Consider the following 26,066-nt stretch of genomic DNA (forward strand, 5'->3'; position numbering starts at 1 on the left):
CCATGTCCCCCGCAACGCGTTATGCGGGGGACAATAACACATATCTGAGAGGGTGATAGAGCAGTTTGTTACCCCATTGAAAAGACATTGTCAAACCTTGGCTTCGCCTCAGTTGACAATGTTTTCTCGAGGTAACAATCTGCTCTATCACCCTCTCAGCCATGTGTTATTTATATACTATACACCTGGAGAAAAAAATGTCCATGCCCTATACACCTGTGGTTTCACGTACGGACGAAACTGTCAACAGCATAAAGGTGCTTAAAACTGACTCGAGATAGTGAGGGCAAGACAATTAACAAATATACCAAGGTTCAGACAATATGTAACAAAGATAAAGGATTTCAGTTAATAAGTTGTGCCGATTTTGGTTCAGAGAACGAGCTGTGTCTGTTAAGGAAATTAAAATTTATACGAAAAATACCTATATGGTCTAAATACTCATATGGTCCGGCCCGTTAATAACCAAACGAGTATATACTCATATGGTCATGACCAATTGCGTACGGTCCAAATACTCATATGGGCCGGAACATATACCTACTTTGTACAACTATTCACACATTATCATTTTTGCATATCTTAATCTAATATGTATAATGTATTGTATTGTTTGTATGCATTTTTGTAGATATAATCTATTGTTACAAACTGTTTAGGAGTATAAGTTTGACTAACTTGTGTCTCATTTAATGCAAATAAAATGTATTCAAACTAAACACTTATGATCCTACATCCTGTCGATACAGATACTTATAGTGTGTCATTGCAAAAGGTCTTGCTTTTCTCAGACTGTTTATGGACTCTTTACACTAAATCCGTTGGATGTGTATTGATTGATATTTTAGTCTTGGAAATAGAATAGAGAATGAAAAGGGGAATGTGTCAAAGAAGCAACAACCAGACAAAAGAGCAGAAAATGGTGAACATTTGTATCATTTACCATAGTATCACAGAACCAGTGCTTAAGTTTAGTTTAGTTGCACCTATTTAGAGTTCCACATGTTCAGTTATGACATGTTAAATTAGCACGGAAAGTTCAATAACTAAGCTATTACATGTTCTTATTATGTAAATATAGGCACTGACTTTGTCATAAGTAGGTCTATAGATAAGACATATTTAGGTTGTTTGTCAACCAGGTAAGTCAACCTTTTATAGCTGACTATCCGGTGTGGGTTTTTCGCATTGTTGAAGGTCAATAGAGCTTTGGTGGATAGTTGCCTCTTTTGCAATTATACCACATTTTCTTATTAGAAAAAGGACATTCATATTATCCCATATAATGCCGTTTTAGTTCTGATAGTGTTTTCTAGAACAAGTCTATACTTAGAAGCAATATCGGTCTTTCCAGGACGTCTTTCCATTTTATCCGCACTTATCTTGGATCTCATTTTCATAAAAGAAACCTCAGTGATATTGTAAAATAGAGAATAAAACCATCGGTAATTGTTTAACAACCAAATATTAACCACAATGCTTAAGATACTTTTTATCATATAAATAAATGGAGCCATAATGATTATACGTCAGTAAGACAGCAACCAAGCGACGCAAATAATCAAAAGACATTTAGTGGTCAACATTTAGTATGCAATATGTCAAGGTCTAATTCTAAGAGGGTCTAGATAAAATTTACAGAAAAGAACATAATGGCCCCCCAAACATAATGAATAGAGAAAATGAGCAACTATAAGAAAAGAGAATTATGGGAGGCAACATTATAAAGAATAACTGTGGAAAATAAAAAACTTGGATATTACAATACTGATTACAGAAAGGAACGATATGCTAAATAAAGAAATCATTTAACTGCAGACAAATTTAATAGTAAAATCTTGTTCAAGACAAATTTACAGAATACGCGCTATTTTCAATGATAAGGTAAAATGCCATCAAAATTTAAAGAAAACAGAAATCAAAGACCCCCTGTTGTCTGAACATTATATATCTACTATAGGACGTTCTACAAGATCCCCTGTTGATTGTTTTTCATTTTTATACTATAGGGCGTTCTACAGGATCCCCTGTTGTTTGAAAATTATGCATCTAAGATAGGACCTTCTATAGGTTCCCCTGTTGTTTGTATATCATGTATATAAGGCGTTCTATAGGATCCCTTGGGCGGTCTGCAGGATCCCCTCTTGTTTGAAAATTATGCATCTAAGACAGGACCTTCTATAGGTTCCCATGTTGTTTGTTTATCATGTATATACTATAAGACTTTCTATAGGATCCCTTGGTCGGTCTGCAGGATCCCCTGTTTTCTCAACATTATATATATACTATAGGAAGTTCTATAGGATCCCCTGTTGTTTGTTTTTCATGTATATACTATAGGGCTTTCTACAGGATCCCCTGGGCGGCCTACAGGATACCCTGATGTCTGAACATTATATATCTACTATAGGATGTTCTAAAGGATCTTCTGTTGTTTGTTTTTCATGTATATACTATAGGGCTTTCTACAGGATCCCCTGGGCGGCCTACAAGATCCCCTGTTGTTTGAAAATTATGCATCTAAGATAGGACCTTCTATAGGATCCCCTGTTGTTTGTTGATGATGTTTCCACTATTTAACGTTTTATAGGATGCCCTGTTGTTTGTTTATGATGTTTCTACTATTTAACGTTCTATAGGATGCCCTGTTGTTTGTTGATGAAGTTTCTACTATTTAACGATCTATAGGATGCCCTGTTGTTTGTTTATGATGTTTCTACTATTTAACGTTCTATAGGATGCCCTGTTCTTTGTGTATGATGTTTCTACTATTTAACGTTCTATAGGATGCTCTGTTCTTTGTTGATGATGTTTCTACTATTTAACGTTCTATAGGATGCCCTGTTCTTTGTGTATGATGTTTCTACTATTTAACGTTCTATAGGATCCCCTGTTGTTTGTTTATGATGTTTCTACTATTTAACGTTCTATAGGATCCCCTGTTGTTTGTTGATGATGTTTCTACTATTTAACGTTCTATAGGATGCCCTGTTCTTTGTGTATGATGTTTCTACTATTTAACGTTCTATAGGATGCCCTGTTGTTTGTTGATGATGTTTCTACTATTTAACGATCTATAGGATGCCCTGTTGTTTGTTTATGATGTTTCTACTATTTAACGTTCTATAGGATGCCCTGTTGTTTGTTTATGATGTTTCTTCTATTTAACGTTCTATAGGATCCCCTGTTGTTTGTTGATGATGTTTCTACTATTTAACGTTCTATAGGATGCCCTGTTCTTTGTTGATGATGTTTCTACTATTTAACGTTCTATAGGATGCCCTGTTCTTTGTTGATGATGTTTCTACTATTTAACGTTCTATAGGATGCCCTTGGGCGGTCTGCAGGATCCCCTGTTTTCTCAATATCATATATCTACTATAAGACGTTCTTTAGGACCCCCTGTTGTTTGTTTTTCATGTATATACTATAGGGCGTTCTACAGGATCCCCTGGACGGTCTACAGGATCCCCTGTTGTTTAAAAATTATGCATCTGAGATAGGATCTTCTATATGTTCCCCTGTTGTTTGTTTTTCATGTATTTACTATAGGAGTTTCAGGATCCCTCGGCCGGTCGGTAGGATCTCCTGTTTTCTCAACATTATATATCTACTATAAGACGTTCTATAGGATCCCCTGTTGTTTGTTTTTCATGTATATACTATAGGGTGTTCTACAGGATCCCCTGTTGTCTGAACATTATATATCTACTATAGGACGTTCTATAGGATCGACTGTTATTTGTTTTTCATGTATATACTACAGGGCGTTCTACAGGATCCCCTGGACGGTCTACAGGATCCATTGTTGTTTAAAAATTATGCATCTGAGATAGGACCTTCTATAGGTTCCCCTGTTGTTTGTTCATAATGTATATACTATAGGGCTTTCTATTGGATCCCTTGGGCAGTTTATAGGATTCCCTGTTGTCTGAACATTATATATCTACTATAGGACGTTTTATAGGATCGACTGATGTTTGTTTTTCATGTATATACTATAGGGCTTTCAGGATCCCTTGGGCGGTCGGCAGGATCCCCTGTTTTCTCAACATTATATATCTACTATAAGACGTTCTATAGGATCCCCTGTTGTTTGTTTTTCATGTACAGACCTTCTAAAATTCAAACTGACCATTATTCCGTGCGTTCATCGTGTATCGTGCGTGTTGCGTGCGTGTATCGTGCGTGTATCGTGCGTGTACCAATCGTGCGCTCATCATTCATCGTTCCGTGTATTTTCCGTGTAACGTGCGTGCATCGTGTATTCTTAATCGTGTATGGTGCGTGTATCGTGCGTTCATCAATCATTCATTCTTAACCGTGTATCGTGCGTTCGTCAATCGTGTATGTAACTGTGTACATCAGATAACGTGCATTTGTCAAACGTTCATCTCTAATCGGGTAACGTTCATTCATTGCGGTTTTTATATGATAGTGGGTTATAGAGCTCATCAAAGCTTATATTTTATCTCACGGTTAAAGTGTATATATATGTTCCGACTTTAAATAAAATTTACATTCATACTTACTTTCTTGTGAACACTTTATTAACTTCATCGTACATAACGTTCATACAGATTCATGAATTTTTGTGTAAAATTTATTTATCATCTGTAAACATTTCGTGGTTATTCAGTGAATCTTGGCTGGGACTGACACATTTTAATATAATGATACATGTTCTATGTACAAACAATAACATGATGACATTTCTACGACAGAACAGTTAAAATTGGAATTTCTATTCAACTGAGCGAAAAGGGCTTAAAAATATACTGTTGGCCAACTGTTATTTGTTAAAAAATATTCCGCCAATTGAAAACAACAGTGCTTTTGCAAAATTTAGATTTTAGATGTTGGGTAGCTCCACTAAAAATAGAAACTGGAAAGTATGAAAGAAAAGAAGTCCACGAGATGACATGTGTTGTAGCTCTACTATTGAAGATGAACTTCATGTCATTTTAAAATGCCCATTATATGTAGATTTAAGACAAATTATGATACATTAAGCTAAACATTTTAATGAACATTTTAACCTTTAATTATCAGATAGCGAAAAATTTATATTTTTATTTAATAACGGCAATGTTGCTGCTATAGTTGCCAAAAACATCAACAATATTTCATTGAAAAGAAACGGCATTTTATTTCCTAGTTCTCAAAGAAAAAATGTTTTATTTTCATATAGTACAGGTGGACACTGTAAATTTTAAATGTAAATGAGTAAATATATTGTGTCTTAAAAGTCTCTCATTATTCTTTTTAAGATTGGTACATACAATGCAAATGTTTTAATGTTTTATGTTTATTTCTATGATTCTCATTTTATGTTTGTATGTGGTGAGACTATAATAAAATATTGAATCAGTATTAACATGATTAATGTTCAGCTTGAGTCATTTCTCCAATGTTGAACAATGCAAGATTATAATTCTTCGCTTATTTGGCAAATTCATATTCTACTAAATATTCAAACATTTAAGTTTTGATAAATACCATTACAAATATAATTTTTGTCTTCGTTTCTGATGGTCACGTGCAGGTAAGGTTATTCCATTGAGAAAATACAATATACAAGATTGTCGGGTAAATGTGGATTGCGGATTAAGATTTTAGATGTCAAACTTGAATTAACAAATTAAACTGAGGCGAATTTAACACGAATATGTATTTTCTCTTCAACAGTGTTTTTATTCTCTGTTCTTTATTTTCATTTAAAATAAGCTAAATATGTTTTGTGGAAAATTGAATACAAATAAACATATGTATTTGAAGGCATTTTTTTAATTAAACAAGTATAAGATCACGCAAATATATCCCGTATTCCTCAAGAAGGATTTTAAATTGAGGAACTTTTTAAACTTGAAATTGTGTTTACGAGTTTAAGATATTCTTTTTTATTTAAATTTTTTGATAAAATAGTTAAATATATTGTATTATCATAACAAGTCTGTATTTAAATGGAATAAACATGGAACACTTTCACAGATTCACTTTTCATTGTGTTCATGGTTGAATATCAAGGACACCGTTTTTAATGTATGTCTAAAAGATTAATATCCGAAAAAATGATTCACAATAGTACTTTGTATTAAAGAATGCAGATTATTTTACCATGGGGGTATTTTTTGTTCCGTTACTGAGGACATTTTTTTGTCCTTTATGAATCCATATGACAAATTTGACTCCAATAAGGATAAATTTTATCTTATAGAAAAATCGGTAGTTTTTATCCGATAGATTTTGTGTTCATCTTTATCGGATATAAAAGATTGAAAAATACAAACAATTAATTGAAGTTTCGTATGCATCTATCACGATCCAGCAACTTTTGACTAGTATAAAGGGTTGCCTTGGTTTTATAGCTCAAAACGGTATCATTTGTTTTGCTTTACATTGGGTTAAATAATGAAATGTATGTTTCAGAAATTTACACAAGTTTGATTTCGGCTTTGACTCCCGGGGACACTGTCGTTTACAGTAAAAGACGAAAATCTACACATGTACGTTCTTATAAAAAAGAAGTTGTGGTATGATTGCCAATGTTCATCATTATATCATAATTATTGTACTCCACCTAATAATGAATCTATAATATATGCCACTGGACGTTAAACGATCAACTATTAATTCATCCATCTTATCCTTTTAGTTTTGTGATAATTTGCATATCAAATACATGAAACAACAGGGGCGGATCCAGCCATTTTAAAAAGGGGGGTTCCCAACCCAGGGCAAAAGGGGGGGAGGGGGTTCCAACTACTATGTCCCCAATTCAAATGCATTGATCGTCTAAAAAAAGGGGGTTTCCAACCCCCTGAACCCTCCCCCTGGATCCGTCACTGAACAACTGCATAGTTTCACTAAAGTTAGAAGGCCGATATTATTGCACATATAAAATAGACATTAACATCGATCCCTACGTTTTGATCCCCTCACAAAACAACACTTTATAAATTTCATGCATCTATAACGCTTTTCTGGATTTACTTTCACTAGGAACGCTCAATGCTAAATATTTGAAAGCCAAAGAATGTATAAAATAGATAGGAGTGTAGAGCTATATATATGACCAATAAAGGGCCTATACACATTCACAACATTCTGTGTATTTATGTGTCTCTCCAAAGTCAAAAGCACGTCGTTCAGTGGTTTTCGTAACATCAATTCTGTTATATACATGTATTTGGGCTTTTTTTGTGGCAAGATACATGTAGCTTTGAAATAAAGAAGGCCGTTAGTTTGCTCAATTGAATTGTTTCATATTTTTTTCATGTCGGGGCGGGGCCTTTAATAACCGACTTTACAGTTCCCGTATTTTTTCATTATTGAAGGTCGTATAGATGTAACTGCTAGCATTCCTCTTGATTTGAACTTTCTTGACTCACTAGCAATTATATCACATTTTCTTATTTTTACATAAGCCTTCAATCCATCAAAAGCAAATTTAGTCTGCTGTAGCTGAAACCTACGTTTCTTAAAAAAATCTAAATTTATATACTGACAATTTAAGAAATGTTTGTCATAGATATCTGTTCGTGATATAAGTATTAAAATATTTTAGCTATGAAGATGTGTAAACCCTTAAATAAACCCTATTTCTTTGGGCAATACCTACGGGAATTAAAATAATAAAAACCATTATTAGAAAATCGGAATATATATGTGTGTATGACTCGGAGGTGCAATGGAGATCATAAAGTTTGATGGCCACGCGCGAAGTGCGCTGGTCTGCGCCGAAGTGCGATGAGCTGTTCGATGGTTTGCGATGGTTTATATAACGCGGGATACCTAGATTAAAGTCTACAGATGTGCAATAATTATGAGCAGTATATTTGTTTCAATGTCAGTATATAAAACATTTACTAGTGTTATTGTCTATGAATGTAATAGTTAAAGTTGCCGCGTACTAATTTAGAGACCGTCCTATTTGATGTTTTGCATGTGGAAATTATTCTTGCTTCAACATGTATCTTTACTTCATTTGTTCCTCTAATGAGATCCTCATTTACTGTTATATAATCATAAGAATAGTTTCACGGTGGACCCGTATGTATTGAGGGAATGACACTTCATCGTACGTAAAAGCAAATCTTTCGTATATTTCCCGTTTCACAGTCCTACATGTATATTGAATTTTACCCACAACTCAGAAAGTTGACCAGCGCGGGGTATGCTTAAACCTCTTATTCTAGATGTCAGGTAACTTACTCGTGTTTATGTTGGATTGCTGTCTGATTGACGAATATCCGTCATTTTATATATATATATATAACAAACAAATTTAAATTATATATATATAAATAAAAGTTAAGTAGAATCCGTATGCTGCTAACATATAAGAAAATTAATAAAAGATAATAACGGTTTCAATTCATCACTTTTACTAGCGCTTTCACTGCTTTTACAGATCTTCAGGTAATATATATATATTTAAATTTGTTTTTTAGGGATGCATCCAGTTGCACCTTTTCATTTAAAATATATTTCCGTGAAGTAATCTCAAAAGATTACTCACTTCAATAAAAAATAAATAAGGGAAATGAAACCTCTTCTCGCATGTTGCACTTTGTGTGCCTTGAACTCAATTTTGGTATAAATATAAAGAAGCCTCATTTGGTTCTTAAATGGATATTTTTTAAACACCTAAAGCTAGGTAAAGCCTATTTCTTGATATAGGCTCTTAAATTCGGCAACTTTTAGAGACCGACCGTGCTTGGGCTGTATAGCCAGTCAAGGTCGCTAAACTCTCATTATCCGTTTAGAGATTTTCTGAAAATACGATGGTTACTGTCTCATTAGAAACTAAAACCTTATCAAATATGGTGGCCTTCGGCTGTCATCTGCTCTTTTCGGGTTGTTGTCTCTTTGACATATTCATCATTTCCATTCTCAATTTTAAAATAACTAAAAATATGATAAACAGTTGTCAGATCAATATTCATTTAACAAGCCAGTGCGTTGATACAGGTTATATTCTACTGAATTTACTATATCCGTTATTATTACGTAATTATATAAGTCCCGTGTCCAGGTAAAAATAACAATTTGTGGTTTGTATGTCAGGTGAAAGTGACAACGGGTGGTATGTATACTAAAATGTTTATCGTCTTCCATTATACATGAGGGTGTGGATGGGGGTTTATAGAATAGAAAATTATTGACCAAAAAATAAAGAATACAAAAAATAACCAGACAAATATATAGAAAATAAAATGATGAGGTACTAGAATATATGGAATAAAGAATGATCGACAAAAGGTATAACGATTAGAAAAAAATGCCTAAAATGATAGAATACAGAAATAATGAGTCCCTATTCAGACCCTCATAATCTGACGATGACATTTAGCTTTAGGACAATTATGGGCATGCGATACAGTTTTAGAACCACACTGATTTTTTTTTACAAAAGTTCACATATATACAAGCTAATTTTTACAAAATCAATTTGTATATGTAATAAAAATTATATCTTCATGTGCTAAATTTAAAAGACAAATGGGTTTGAATTATTCTACATTAAAAATTTTACTTATAAAATTTCGGTTTCTTGGACATTTTTGTCCTTTGAACAGACATCCTTAGTTAACTTTTTTGTTTCAAAAGATAAAGATATGCGGATTTCGGTAAAGAGATTAGGAATATCTTCGTTATAAAATTGGGCTCTACATTTGTGTAACAATTCTTTGTTAATATTTAATTTTTGTGAAAAGAAATTGATACAAGAAGAAAAAACGGTATTTTTGTTGTATATTTATCTAGTTAAAAAAAAGTCGGTAATTCCTTATAAAAGTTGCAACGAATAATCTTCATACAGTATCAAGCAAAATGTCATGTCTAAAATGAGGGGGCCATAACTGATAACACTTTTTCCTTAAAAAAATGAAAAAATTATTATTTGGATAAGAAAATAATCCAGATATTTAGATATATTAGAATAAAAATATTTTTTTAATTTTTTAAAAATCATTTAATATTCATCGGCTTATGATTAAATGAAAAATATAGAAAATTATTAAGTTGTTTTTAAGGAAGGAAAATAATGTTTGTCCCGAGAAAAAAGCCCCCCCCCCCCCTTATGAATGATCATTAATTTACCTAAGTGGGGGCTTAAATTTGGAGACCGATCGTGCGGCCTGACTGCCATAAACAACAGATAACGAACAGCAAACAGTGGATACACCAATTGATATGTATGAAAGACAACGGCGGACACAAAATGATTGCACTGAATAATTTCAACTACCATTGAGATCGTTTTTTTTCAAATCTCCTTATCAAATTAGAAATGCATTTTAAAAAACCTTGGGATATCTTTTACAGTTTGGAATTGGAGTTGGAATTAAAAATTGCATTTCCCAAAGAGTTTCAGGTAAAACCCCGAGAATCTCACCTCCTAGAAATTTGATGTGCCAGGATGTTTGAAAATATGTATAAATTTTTTACATACTTGAAATTGTATAAGGAATATTAAAAGATTCAGTATGTTTACTGTACAAACCAACAACAGACACCAAGTGATGGATACAATTGTGGCTTATATTGTTTAATTTATTTTTACTGAGAGCGAAATTTGATTGATTGATTATTCAGTGGTTGTTTAAACGTCCAGTGGCAAACATTTCATGCATATTCAGGACGAAAAGTCGTTTCAGAAGTATATTATGAAGTATTTGGTATTACAAATGTTTAAATTTTCTCATTATTTGGTAAATTTCATTTTCTTAGCTATTTCTTATTAATTTGTACGAATCAGATTTTTCTGACAAATTATATATTTTGCTCTAAATTAACTCATACGATTCTGATAATATAAGGAACATTGTAAATTCAGTAAAAAAAAAGAGATTATGATTGTTTAATCAGTTGTTATGTAAGTTCGCTCGTGTCAGTCGGATCACTGATTTTCGGCAATATCAAGGAAAAACCGGCACGTTCCAAATATTGTTCAACTACTCATTTAATGGTGATTCTTTTTCTTTAAAAATTGGAATTTATGTAATAAAAATCTATCTATCTCTACCATAGTATGAAAATAGAGTACAAGTAACACGTCCTTTCTAGTTCTTAGTGGCATATTATAAGTCCTTAGCAGTGTTTAGACGTACAGGCAGAAAACAGTCGAAGGCCACCAATGGGTAGAAAATCCCGCACCGAAGGCGTTTTTCAGCTGGTCCCTAAACAAAAATGAATTTTAGTTCAGTGATAATGGACATCATACTAAACTTCGAAACATACAAATATTTCCTAAATTTCGGAAGGTAAACATATGATAATTAATTAGTTAAGGTTACAAATTTAGACAGATAAAAAGAAGGGGGGGGGGTCAATGCATTTGAATGGGGACATATGGTTAAAACCACCCCTTTTATCCTGGCTTGAGAACACTCTTTTTAAAAATGGCTGGAATCGCCACTCTTTAAAACGTAGCAATTTATAAATTATTTATATTAAGTAGAATTATAAAATCGATGAGTTTTATAATTTGACAACACTCATTGATATTGGAAATACTATACTACAATTAATTTATTTAATACATGGAGTATTTAGTAAAACTGTCGACCAATCAACACAGAAAGCGAGATATCTAAAATTTGTATACCCTTATAAATTTTCATTATCATACATCAATTTTAAATGCAATTCCAAATAAAATGGCTTTGAGAACCGTGTATTAAGCGCTTATCGTTCATTCGTCAATGAATCATTCACCGTGCGTGTATCGTGCGTGTATCGTGTGTTCATCATTCATCGTGCATCGTGCGTGTATCGTGCGTTCATCATTCATCATTCATTTTTCGTTAATCCTCCGTGTAACGCTCATCGCTCATCGTGCGTGTATCGTGTATCGTGCATTCACCGTGCGTGTATCGTGCATTCACCGTGCGTGTATCGTGCGTGCGTGTATCGTGCGTGTGGTCAGTTTGAATTTTAGAAGGTCTGTATATACTATAGGGCGTTCTACAGGATCCCCTGATGTCTGAACATTATATATCTACAATAGGACGTTCTATAGGATCGACTGTTATTTGTTTTTCATGTATATACTACAGGGCGTTCTACAGGATCCCCTGGACGGTCTGCAGGATCCCTTTGGCGGTCTGCAGGATCCCCTACATTTATTATAGTATATATTTCCTAAAAATAACAAAAATACCGAACTCCAAGGAAAATTCAAAAGGGAAAGTCCCTTAATAAATGGCAAAATCAAAAGCTCAAACACATCAAACGAATGAAAAACAACTGTCATATTTCTGACTTGGTACAGGCATTGTATATACTTTAATTTGTTAATTTTAAAATGAGAGAAGTCAATTATATAGCTCTTCAATTGTTTTGGAAACCCTCTAATAAGAAGGACTCAAATCTCGTAGCTCTGTGAAGAAGAGACAAAACTAAACAATAGAAGATAGTTGATGTTTCAATGTGGAGATTGAAAAAATCGTATCACGTGACATTTTTCTATGCACATGCCTAGATTTTTACACAGGCGAATTATGCAAATTTTATGATTTAAATTTAGATTTCCACCTAAAAAGTCGACCACGCTATTCTAGTTTGACTTCTTCGCCCTGGTGAAAACCTACCATAAGGTGAAATCGTCCATGTTTTCGTGCAGACGATCCGGTACTGATCCCGACACTGCAAAGATTCCTGGTGTAATCACGTGACGTTTCTGTGTAAAATGAAAGTGGACACGGTAAAACAGACGATCATGGAACTAAAGTATAGAGATAATGCAACTACCTTTGAACGTTTTTGCATTAATATTTATTTCAAAATCTTTTATACATCACAACACATCGATATATTTCCAGTCACAATCAGTCCAATTAAAGGTCCCTTTTTCACAGATTCACATTCAAATAATTATAGTGTTCAGTATACCGTGTACGTCGTAGATGTCGGATACACTTTTCACGTGCATATCACATGGTATATGTGAAATATGTGTCCACTTCCTGTATTTAAATAATACTGAAAAAAATAAAACAAAAGAAATCATGTTTACAAAGGAATAATCATGACTTCACAACGTGTTAATATTTTGCCATTATTTTTTTTTTTTTTTTTTTTGCTTCATGTATTTTTCGCTTGTAATAAAATTTGTAAAACAATCAATCCAGATTGGAAGAAAAACACAACATACAAAAACTATAAACAACAAAATAATAAACTAGCCTGCCGTACAAATTGATGCTATTATAGGCATCATTCCATTTACTTGGAATTAAAGGTTACTTTAACGTGACTTAATCGACGTGTAAACTCGACATTACATCTCCAAAGTTGCTTAAGAATAAAGGCCTTATAAGGTTTGATAAGTTTGTTTTTGTTAAATCTTGGTGTCGTATCTATCATCGAATTTAAAAAAAACTCAGATACCCGTATGTTGCAAGCCTAAAGTTTACTAGCCTGGGGTTCAGGCCAAATCTCCTCTTCAAGTCGGTAAGTTTGTTGCAGTGAGTGAGGATCCTAGGCTAAATCTTTTTGGCAAATCTTAAATTTCAATCCAAATTTGTTTCGAATTTATAACTTACAATTAAAAATATGACATGGAAGCTTGTCCTTTATTGGAAAATCGAATGTTGATATCTTGATGTCTTTTGGGGTTTATGGCGCTGTTAGGTAATTATATTGCCACGTTTCAATAACGCAAACTGGCACTTTTCATTGAGTCAGACGTAATCTGGCTCTTTTCATTGACGTAAACCCCGCGTCTTCTTTATTATAATAAAGACGCGTACATATCTAGTAAGATAAACAAAATGAAGGCTGTAGACACTGACAAGTGAAAACATCATCTTTTAATTCAAGGACACTCTAAGGTCGAAAATGAAAAAAGGTTGAATTATGCTTACAGTATTATGAACGATGTCTCAATCAATCAGACTAAGTCTACACCCATTCTTTTCAACGCAAGCATTGCATTGACAGCTCTCTAAAAAGAAAATTGAATAGAAGTTTATAGCAATGTAAATTGTCATCATTATCACTCTCTGATTTCTCCTGAGAAGCATGAAAAAGATATTAAATCAAACTGTCTGACAATTCAGCGCGTAAACAAAGGTAAAAATAGACATTAATGGCCATCTTAAAACATTACAAAAATATTACGAAGTGGCCAGAACAAAAATATAATGCTGTCTTCTAACTGGTTCAACCTTTGTTTTTTCAATGCATAAAAAGATTTTTCATAAATTGCATGAAATAAGTTCATAACTATTTTTACGATTTATACGCCCTGATGGAATTCGATAGCATAAACTGTGTAGTTCAAAATTATTTGGATAATACTGTTTTGTCTTTCTCCGAAATTAAAGTATAAAATAAAGTAATTATGATGCACTGTAAAGCCATACAGACTTGGAGGGAAAAGAAATTAAAAGAAACAGCATTTTTCCTAATTACAACAAAATGTATTTAAAAACTGTTTTGTCATCAGAAAAAGGTCTTCAACCCTATATTTGAATGGCCTTCTGCGGTTGACTTTATGAACCATAAGGGTGACCCGAGTTAAGAATTATGGCCACCTTGGTCTTCTGATCGGTAGCAAAACTCTTGCCAAAGTAAGATGTCCGTGTGGCTATGTGGGATGTATAAATAGGCACCCATGTCCGGTCGAAAAGTGGACGTTTATTCTGATGCCTCGTGAAAAGAGAGTACCACGCCCTCTTCGCGCTTACGAACCATTGTAACAATTGTCTGAGGATCCGTAGGTGGGCTGGTGAAAGGCAAATTTTCGGTCCCTGTCCAATATGCCCTCATTTTCAAGAGGCAGTCCACATTTCCCGCCGTTAATACCTTACAGAACCCATACCTGTTTTATTAATTTTTTTAATTTTGTCTCGTCGTGAACATGCTGGAAATATTTGCCACTGGACGTAAAGCAAACATCAATCAATCAACCAATCAATTGTTTTATGAGGAATTCTTTCTCATGCAAACCAAGGGCTGAGATTAGTCTTATCTTATAAGACCATAAGGCTAATATGATTTGTTACTGTGTTTAACGAACTTACATCTTCCCAATATTTTTTCATAGCTTTTAATATATCGAATTTAATAGTACCTTCTTGAAAAAATAGTGTTAATTTTATCGGGATTATGCTTATAATTATTCCCCTTTCATTACAAAACTGATGCATTTTTCACGTTAATTGAATAATTAAAAATTAAACCACGCAAGTTAACTCATTATTCTAGTAAAACATTGAGAATGGAAATGGGGAATGTGTCAAAGAGACAACTACCCGACCAAAGAGCAGAAACATCAATCAATATCAATCAATCAACCAATCAATAAGTAATAAAATTGAGAATGGAAATGGGGAATATGTCAAAGAGACAACAACTCGACAAAAGAGCAGACAACAGCCGAAGGCCACATATGGGTCTTCAATGTATTCTACATACTAGAAAATATAATCGTAGCTTACGCTGGTTTTAAAATCGTATTCTTGTTTCTCTAATTCTTCGTCAATTTATCCATTTCTGCACCCATTGTATAAAAAAAATTTAATCAACGTGTGGTTCGTTTGATCTCAGTTCTTCATTGGTTAAAATCTGATTATGACGTCTAATTTTCTTGCTTTCCTCTGAATTTCCTATTGTGACGGCATGAAAAAAGGCGACCATGCCTGATGACGTCACATAGAAAGAACACATCTTTTTGCAGATCATTCGAAAAGAAGGAATAAATTTGCCTGCGTATTGTTTGAAATTCATTAGAGAAACAGATTCCACCACCAAATCTCGTGTAATACGATATTTATCCACTCTCGACAGTTAAATTTTAAATATTTAAAACGCTCGGCGAGCCTCGCGTTTTAAATTGGAAACCTTAACTGTGTCGAGTGGATAAGTATCGTATCACACTCGATGCAGTGGTAGAATCTATATTTATCTAAACATTTGTATTTTAAAGTTTGGTTCCTTATCCAGGTTTGGCTTTAATTTGGTCACTTTTAGTTTTGTCACCTCGTCAACGTTTGTATTAGGTTTCGGACTTTAAAATATATTGGTCACAAGCATCACTGAAATTACCCTAACTGTCCAAATGCTCATCTGGTACAGTAGCATTGGTATTCAAGAACATTGTTTAATATAACAGTCACAATCATGTTCAAAGGGAGACAATACGATTTGTTTCACACTGAGCAGCAAACGTAAAAGTAAGACAATATGGCGCGAATTTTCGATGTAAATTCTCTAAAAGTGAACGAATGATTGATTGATTGATTTTTTGGTGTTTTAACGCCACTTTTAAGCGCCACATTTGGGCTTTTTCGTGGCGGCCAGTTTTTATTGGTGGAGGAAGCCGGAGTGCTCGGAGAAAACCACCGACATTCGATAGGAAAACTGACAATTCTTGTCAATTAAGATTGGAGTAAGTGAACTAATGACTATTCAGTCAAATGATCGCTTAAGTAAATGTAAGATTCCAAGAATGTCTGACATTCCTTTTTGACAAAAACTGTTTCCTTCTTGAATTTTATTGCATTTGTGGATCCGTTTTTTCCATTTTATTTTTTTTGTTGAATTCTATTTTACGTCAGCGAATTGAGCTGAAATTAGTGAAGAAATTGGTAGTTTTGGATAATCACAGGAAAAAATTGCAAATAAAATTTCGAAACACTTTGTTAGATGTTTACAAAATAGACTTAATAGATTCATTTAAGAAGTTGAATGGTACCTTTACGGTCGGTCAATGTACAATGTAATGGTTTGTTTTACAAATAAAAAAAAAATGATACTAGTATTCAAAAAATCATTTTTTTTTTTTTTTTTTCCAAATGTCTTGTTGAATAGCAAGACCAAGATGCCATAAATTATTACCTGCCATTTTCTGCGGTAAACAAACTTTCTTAAACGTTTAGTAGACAGGGTCCTCTGTACAGCTTTAGTGGCCCTTTGAATCTGTTTCTGAAATATCACAGTGATCACTTAAGAACAGACTAAAACAAGTCCGTCTGACCTTAACTTCTATTAGGTAAAAGGTTTAGTTTAATAAAATTGAGAATAGAAACGGGGGATGTGTCAAAGAGACAACAACTCGACCAAAAAGCAGAAAACAGCCCAAGGCCACCAATGGGTCTTCAACACAGCGAGAAAATCCCGCACCCGTAGGCGGGCTTCAGCTGGCCCCTAACAATAATGTATCTTTTAGCAAAAATGGACGCCACACTAAACTCAAAACATATAAATGAACCAAAAGAAAAACAAAAAAAAACATACAAGACTAAAAAGATTCCTGACTTGGGACAGGCACAAAAATGCGGCAGGGTAACACATGTTTTGTATGATCTATACCTCTAGCCAATGTGGAATAAACAAACGGCGTATGTAGCTGACTATGCGGTATGGGTTTTACTCATTGCCGTACGGTGACCTATAGTTGTTAATTTCTGTGTCATTTGGTCTCTTGTGGAAAGTTGTCTCATTGGCAATCATACCACATCATCTTATTTCTAACACAGCAAAATGCACAATAAATTCCTGAAGATAATGACTTTCTTGACATGGTACCATTGGTATTTATGTAAATGTGGCACTGACACTTTCCCCTTATTTATATAAGTAGATAGTTGATCAGTTGACAAGTTGATCATGGAAGTATCGTTCCAAAAGTTAACTTATATGTTAGTAGGATGTTTAGAACCGCAATTTCTTTTTCATTTTTACATGTATCACGACCATGCATCAATAACAGGTATATCAGTAGTCGTACATTTGTGGGTGCCTGGTTTAAACCATAAACTTTAAACCTTTTTATTTTCCATATATACACGGTTATCTAGGTGTAATAGCGAAAATCAATGTACTCCAATATAAATGGAAGCGGCTCATATTTGGAAATTTTCAATATAAATAAATGAATAAATAAATAAATAAATATAAATGCAAACTTACAAAGCATTAGCGTGTGAAGTACCCGGATCAGCTAAGGTGTCTGACTAGTTTATAGCAAGTGCATATTCATATCACATCAACATATTCTCGCCCTGAAAATGATCCAATATTGCCGACTGGACATTAATTCGCCGTAGGGTAATGAGAAGATTTATTGTACGTTCAATGAAAATTAAGTTATCTTATGGGCGTTTTCTGGTATCTGTTTTCCGCAAGACGAGATATTGCTTGTATCACAATGAATGGAGTGTGATATGAATAAATGAGAACAAATATGTGTTAATTTTGTTGTCCTTTCTGCAATGAGTTACAAAATTGCGTCATTTCGATTTGCTGTTCGTTTGGCCAAAGTTGGCCTTCAAAGTTCACTACAGACTAATTTTCCCCCTTGGCAACGGAGATTTGTGCTTTCTTGAATAATAACAACTAAAAACCACTCACATATTTCACCTGAAAATATTCTTTTTGTCAAATTTAATTCTTTATTCTGACGCGTACGAAAGCTTGAATACATTATACGTCATGATTACAGACTAACACACACAAAAAAAACAATCCCCAAATAAAGCAATCATGACTACGATGTCAAACATGTTATCTCTGAAGCCAAGAAAGTGAAAATACTAACCCGCAACCATTTATGATCAAGGCACTCCCGACAAGTCATTCTTTTACTGCAAGAAAGTATAAAATTTGATAATTATGGTTCTTAATTATATACATGTATAAATTCACTGTATAATACAAATTGTTTTGCCAAATTCATACGTTCTAGTGTTAACATATCTGTCTTTTTTTCTGTCTTTTTATTCTATTGTGTGTTGTCTCACAATATTGTATCATCCTACAGCTCGCGGCAGGTGCGTTCGACTCCGACCATATATGACTAGGATTGCCAGTTTTTCCTGCCGAAGATCGGTGGTTCCTCCGCGAATAAAAACTAACCACCTCAGAGTGCTGAAAGAGGCGGTAAACACTAACAAACAATCAATCAACGTATCGCCCTATAAACAATAAACCAGCCGTGTTTAACATATGCAACTGGTTACTAAGTTGTTTTGATGCATCTTTCAGTGCAAACATGTTTAACCCCGCCACATTCTTTATGTGCCTGTCCCAAGTCAAGAGCCTGTAGTTCAGTGGTTGTCGTTGGTTTTGTTTTTTGTTATAAATTTGGCCGTTAGTTTTTCTCAATTGAATTGTTATATAATTTTCATGTCGGGACCTTTTATAGCCGACTATACGGTATGGGGTTTTCCCATTGTTGAAGGCCGTACGGTTTCGGGTTGCCTATAATTGCTAACATCCACTTTATTTGAACTTTGCTGGATAGTTGTCTCATTAGCAATCATACCTCATCTCCTTATTTTTATATACATAACATCTTTGGTTCTAAAATTTCTCACATTAAGTTGATAAACAGAAAAAAAACACGATAACAAATATTTGCAAATAAATAAGTTATGAAACATAAGTTAATTTGTATTATTTTTTCATTTTGATTCAACAGGCGCCGGAGGAAATTATAAGTTCTTTGTCTTAACAAGAACATTACTTATTTACCTTGTAACTTCAATGTCATTAATCATGCGAAATGTATTGATATAAGTAAACAAGATATGGAAGATAAATAAATAAGTACACTGCATGTAATCACTTGAAGAATTAAAGATCTGATAAACACGTCGCCTTTTTTGAAGAATTGATAATATTACTTCTGATTGTTTTTTTTTTATGTTTTGTTTTGATACACATTACACGTAGCGTTAAAACTGAATTTGCGTTTGTAATTGTTAAAACGATAAGAAATTTAATGAGATAAATTTTACTCTCAATATGACTGTTTTCCAATTACCTGACGATGTCTGATCAACAAATCCGACTTCATTTTTAAAGAGTTTTCAATTAAAACAAATTTTCCAAATATGATGAGTATGCTAATAATAACCGGGGGCATTATCTGTGTCCCATGGACAGATTCTCAGTTTATTTGTATTTGTTTCAAAAGTTATTGTGTACACAATCAATGTAAAGGTCTAAACATAATCAATGTAAGGGTCTGTACACAATTAATGTAGGGGGGCTGTACACAATCAATGTAAGGGTCTGTACACAATCAATGTAAGGGGCTGTACACAATCAATGTAAGAGCCTGTACACAATCAATGTAAGGGGCTGTACACAATCAATGTAAGGGTCTGTACACAATCAATGTAAGGTTCTGTATACAATCAACGTAAGGGGCTGTATACAATCAATGTAATGGTCTGTATACAATCAATGTAAGGGGCTGTATACAATCAATGTAAGGGAATGTATACAATCAATGTAAGGGGCTGTATACAATCAATGTAAGGGGTTGTATACAATCAATGTAAGGGGCTGTATACAATCAATGTAAGGGTCTATACACAATCAATGTAAGGGGCTGTACACAATCAATGTAAGGGGCTGTATACAATCAATGTAAGGGTCTGTAGACAATCAATGTAAGGGGATGTTTACAATCAATGTAAGGGGCTGTATACAATCAATGTAAGGGGCTGTCTACAATCAATGTAAGGAACTGTATACCATCAATGTAAGGGGCTGTATACAATCAATGTAAGAGGCTGTATACAATCAATGTAAGGCGATGTACACAATCAATGTAAGGAGGTGTATACAATCAATGTAAGGGGCTGTATACAATCAACGTAAGGGGTTTATACAATCAATGTAAGGGGCTGTATACAATCAATGTAAGTGGCGGTACACAATCAATGTAAGGAGCTGTATACAATCAATATAAGGGGCTGTATACAATCAACGTAAGGGGTTTATACAATCCATGTAAGGGTCTGTAGACAATCAATGTAAGGGTCTGTATACAATCAACGTAAGGCTCTGTAGACAATCAATGTAAGGGTCTGTATACAATCAATGTAAGGTGCTGTATACAATCAACGTAAGGGGATGTATACAATCAATGTACATGTGAGGGTCTGTATACAATCAATGTAAGGGGATGTTTACAATCAATGTAAGGGGCTGTACACAATCAATGTAAGGGGGCTGTATACAATCAACGTAACGGGCTGTATACAATCAATGTAAGGGTCTGTATACAATCAATGTAAGGGGCTGTATACAATCAACGTAAGGGGATGTATACAATCAATGTACATATGAGGGTCTGTATACAGTCAATGTAAGGGAATGTTTTCAATCAATGTAAGGGGCTGTACACAATCAATGTAAGGGGGCTGTATACAATCAACGTAAGGGTCTGTATACAATCAATGTAAGGGGCTGTATACAATCAATGTAAGGGTCTGTATACAATCAATGTAAGGCGCAGTACACAATCAATGTAAGGGTCTGTATACAATCAATGTAACGGGCTGTACAAAATCAATGTAAGGGGCTGTATACAATCAATGTAAGGGTCTGTATACAATCAATGTAAGGATTTGTACACAATCAGTGTATGGGTCTGTACACAATCAATGCAAGGGGATGTTTACAATTAATATAAGGGGATGAATACAATCAATGTAAGGGGCTGTACAAATTCAATGTAAGGCGCTGTATACAATTAATGTAAGGGTCTGTAGACAATCAATGTAAGGATCTGTAGACAATCAAAGTAAGGGGCTGTAGACAATCAATGTAAGGGGATGTTTACAATCAATGTAAGGAGCTGTATACAATCAATGTAAGGGGCTGTATACAATCAACGTAAGGGGTTTATACAATCAATGTAAGGGTCTGTAGACAATCAATGTAAGAGTCTGTATACAATCAACGTAAGGCTCTGTAGACAATCAATGTAAGGGTCTGTATACAATCAATGTAAGGGGCTGTATACAATCAACGTAAGGGGATGTATACAATCAATGTACATGTGAGGGTCTGTATACAATCAATGTAAGGGGATGTTTACAATCAATGTAAGGGGCTGTACACAATCAATGTAAGGGGGCTGTATACCATCAACGTAACGGGCTGTATACAATCAACGTAAGGGGATGTATACAATCAATGTACATGTGAGGGTATGTATACAATCAATGTTAGGGAATGTTTACAATCAATGTAAGGGGCTGTACAAAATCAATGTAAGGGGCTGTAGACAATCAATGTAAGGGTCTATATACAATAAATGTAAGGGTCTGTATACAATCATTTTAAGGGGCTGTACAAAATCAATGTAAGGGGGTGTTTACAATCAATGTAAGGAGATGTATACAATCAATGTAAGGGGCTGTATACAATCAATGTAAGGAGATGTTTATAATCAATGTAAGGGGATGTATACAATCAATGTACAGGGCTGTATACAATCAACGTAAGGCTCTGTAGACAATCAATGTAAGGGTCTGTATACAATCAATGTAAGGGGCTGTATACAATCAACGTAAGGGGATGTATACAATCAATGTACATGTGAGGGTCTGTATACAATCAATGTAAGGGGATGTTTACAATCAATGTAAGGGCTGTACAAATTCAATGTAAGGCGCTGTATACAATCAATGTAAGGGTCTGTATACAATCAATGTAAGGGTCTGTAGACAATCAATGTAAGGGGCTGTACACAATCAATGTAATGGGCTGTATACAATCAATGGAAGGGTCTGTATACAATCAATGTAAGGGTCTGTATACAATCAATGCTAGGGTCTGTATACAATCAATGTAAGGCACTGTATACAATCAATGTAAGGGGATGTAGACAATCAATGTAAGGGGATGTAGACAATCAATGTAAGGGTCTGTATACAATCAATGTAAGGCGCAGTATACAATCAATGTAAGGGGATGTATATAATCAATGTAAGGGGCTGTATACAATCAATGTAAGGGTCTGTAGACAATCAATGTAAGGGTTTGTACACTATCAATGTAAGGCGCTGTATACAATCAATGTAAGAAGATGTAGACAATCAATGTAAGGGGATGTATACAATCAATGTAAGGGGCTGTATACAATCAATGTAAGGGGATGTATGCAATCAATGTAAGGGGCTGTATACAATCAATGTAAGGGGCTGTACACAATCAATGTTAAGGGCTGTATACAATCAATGTAAGGGGCTGTATACAATAAATGTAAGGGGGCTGTAGACAATCAATGTAAGGGTCTGTATACAATTAATGTAAGGCGTTGTATACAATCAATGTAAGGGTATGTATACAATCAATGTAAGGGGCTGTATACAATCAATGTAAGGGTCTGTATACAATCAATGTAAGGGGATGTAGACAATTAGTATAAGGAACTGTATACAAGTAATGTAAGGGGCTGTATACAATCAATGTAAGGCGTTGTAAACAATCAATGTATGGTGCTGTATACAATTAATATAAGGGGCTGTATACAATCAATGTAAGGGACTGTATACAATCAATGTAAGGGGCTGTATGTAATTAATTTGAAGAGGAAACTAGTTCGTATAATTTTCTATTGGTACAAAATATAAGATCTCGTATCTATACGTTTACTACCACACCACGGGAACTGTTTAACCTTCCGTAGCACTTGTGTTCTTACCCGGTCTTGGTAACCATTTTATTTAGACTTAGTTTTTGGTGGGGTTCGTGTTGCTCAGTCTTTAGTTTTCTATGTTGTGTTTTGTGTACTATTGTTTAAAACTGAGAATGGAAATGAGGAATATGTCAAAGAGACAACAACCCGTCCAAAGAGCAGATAACAGCCGAAGGCCACCAATGGGTCTTCAACGCAGCGAGAAAATCCCGCACCCGGAGGTGGTCCTCAGCTGGCCCCTAAATAAAATTGTGTACTGGTTCAGTGAAAAAGGACGTCACACTAAACTCCAAAACATACAAAGGAACTAAAATTAAAAAAAAAATACAAGTGAGATCTCAACCCTCCCCCTATACCTCTAGCCAATGTAGAATAAAGAAACACATAGAAATACGCACGGTAAAACTCAGTTTAAAAGAAGTCCGAGTCCGATGTCAGAATAGGTAACAAAATAAACTAAGCAAAATGACAATGATACATAATTTAACAAAGGACTACTAGCAATTACTGACATGCTAGCTCCAGACCTCAATTAAACTGATTGAAAGATTATGTCTTCATCATATTAAAATCAGGTATAATCCCTCCCGTTAGGGGTTTAGTATCATACCATCATAAAATATATGAGAAGAACATAACCCGTATCATGCCAACAACTGGTTTTAGTTGTCTGTTGGTCTTTTTCATTTTTAGCCATGACGTTGTCAGTTTATTTTCGACTTATGAGTTTGAATCCCTTTGGTATCTTTCGCCTCTCTTTTAAAGCGTTTTGCGAATTCTTGTGTAATTATAATGCTGCCCTTTTTTTTCTTTTGGACATATGCATGTCGTTATTTCTCCTTCTTCAACCTATGACTTTGACTTCGTTAGTATATTTTTATTTTTTAAAGAAATATAAGGTATCTTGACATTCATGAACAATTGTTTATACAAATACACAGATTTTAAACTATACATCTTGATTCATCCATACTGGCACTCAACATGATGTTACCGTAGTTCGAATTCATATGTGATAGTTGTTTTGAAGACAATAAAACTTATATTCCTTATCAATTATATGTGTAGTCTTGAGTTCAAGTATATACAATTAAGGAAAACATTCTTTTTGAATTCATATTTCAAAATTTACAATAATAATAAGGCACCGACATTTCATAATTTGTGGGTTGCATGGTTTTATATACATTGTTGAATTAGAAATAAAACAGCAGTGACAAAATAGTTTATATCGATTGAAAATAAGTATCAATAAAGAATAAAAATAACGTGTTTTTTTTTTTGGTTTTTTTTTTACAGTCTTGTTTCTGTATGTAATTGTTTGTTTTTTATCAAAGATCTGAGAGGAAAACAAACATGCTCCCCCTTTTAAAAGATGAATGGTCGATGCCTCAGTTTTATGGTTCACACATATGGAACATTCAATAGTATATTTCAATCTTGTCATAAACATAAAATATAATTGCATACCTTGGGTCTTTCACTAAAAGGTTTGATATAAAATCTTTAGCATCGCTTGATATACACTCGAACTCTTCTGCACTAAAGTCCCATTTCGCTGTCGTTATATTACACAGCGTTTCTGGTTCTGTTGTTCCTTGGAAGGGAGATAATCCTGATAATCTAAAACACGTGACAGAAAAAAAAAATGATATTCTTTTATTGCTGCTAAAATTCATACCTTTTTAAGTTTCGTCATTTCAAGGGCGACTTGCATTGGGTAAAATTGTGGTTATCCGGACTTCTCTTGTCCGGCAGTAAATCTTACATGCATGCTAGTGGTCCGTCCTTTTGGGTCTGTTAGTTGTTTAAATACGGAATGTATAAATACGGGAAGTATAAATACGGGATGTATTGATACGGAATGTATAAATACCGGATGTATAAATACGAGATGTATTATAGATACGAATCCACGTCTGGATGGAATGAGATGCCATGATCAAAATGCAAATGAGTAACGAATTTATAATTCCATGTTCGTGTGCAGGTTCAAAATTCCTTCAATATAATTACTTTTATTTTCAGATTTTAAAACCTAGGTATAGACATTCTAATTGAATTAAAACTCTTTATTTCTGTTGAAAAGGATAAGCTATCAATGCTTACATATGTGTTATTGAAATGTCAGTTAAGATTAGATGATTGAAATAGAAAAAAAAATTTTTTAAATTAATTCTAACTTTCGGTAAATTAAATTGATAAATGAAATGCTCGACAAAAGTGGATAAGTGCCATTTTCAATCGATTGTAAATTTTCTCATTAAACGATTTCTAGATTTTGACATTAAATTTTGGCAAAAAGATAAGATGGATTTAGACCAAATTATCGATCCCTGCATGCCCGTCACAAATGTGAATGTTTCGCAGACTAGAGAGTATGTGGAACGGGTTTAAATAAGATGAAATATTTAGTGCAGTAGTTACAATAGTACCTTCAACACGGAACAAAAGTACACACATCACCGCCAGTTCAAGACGCATCCTAGTGCCGGTTTGAAAAGACCTTTTTACATCATATGATCTACATGTATTCACATCTCTGTTTTAGTCGTTAAATTTGTTTAGCAAATAAATAACATAATTGTAGTCAAATAAATTAGGGTATGTCTTT

General features: G+C 34.0%; 1 protein-coding gene across 1 annotated transcript in view; it reads right to left on the minus strand.

Moving 5' to 3' along the window:
- Window positions 1-12,757: 12,757 nt before the first annotated feature.
- LOC127704936 (myosin light chain kinase 3-like) overlaps window positions 12,758-26,066 on the minus strand; it is a 40,894-nt gene continuing 27,585 nt past the window's right edge. Inside the window, exons 7-11 of the mRNA XM_052209175.1 lie at window positions 24,923-25,075; window positions 18,551-18,596; window positions 16,849-16,935; window positions 13,872-13,951; window positions 12,758-12,987 (exon numbers count right to left, since the gene is read on the minus strand). Of these exons, the coding sequence (XP_052065135.1) occupies window positions 13,898-13,951; window positions 16,849-16,935; window positions 18,551-18,596; window positions 24,923-25,075 (340 nt within the window). The 3' untranslated portion in view covers window positions 12,758-12,987; window positions 13,872-13,897. The remainder of the gene's footprint in view (window positions 12,988-13,871; window positions 13,952-16,848; window positions 16,936-18,550; window positions 18,597-24,922; window positions 25,076-26,066) is intronic.

The sequence above is a fragment of the Mytilus californianus genome, unplaced genomic scaffold, assembly GCF_021869535.1.
Source record: "Mytilus californianus isolate M0D057914Y unplaced genomic scaffold, xbMytCali1.0.p SCAF_6, whole genome shotgun sequence".
NCBI lineage: Eukaryota > Metazoa > Mollusca > Bivalvia > Mytilida > Mytilidae > Mytilus > Mytilus californianus.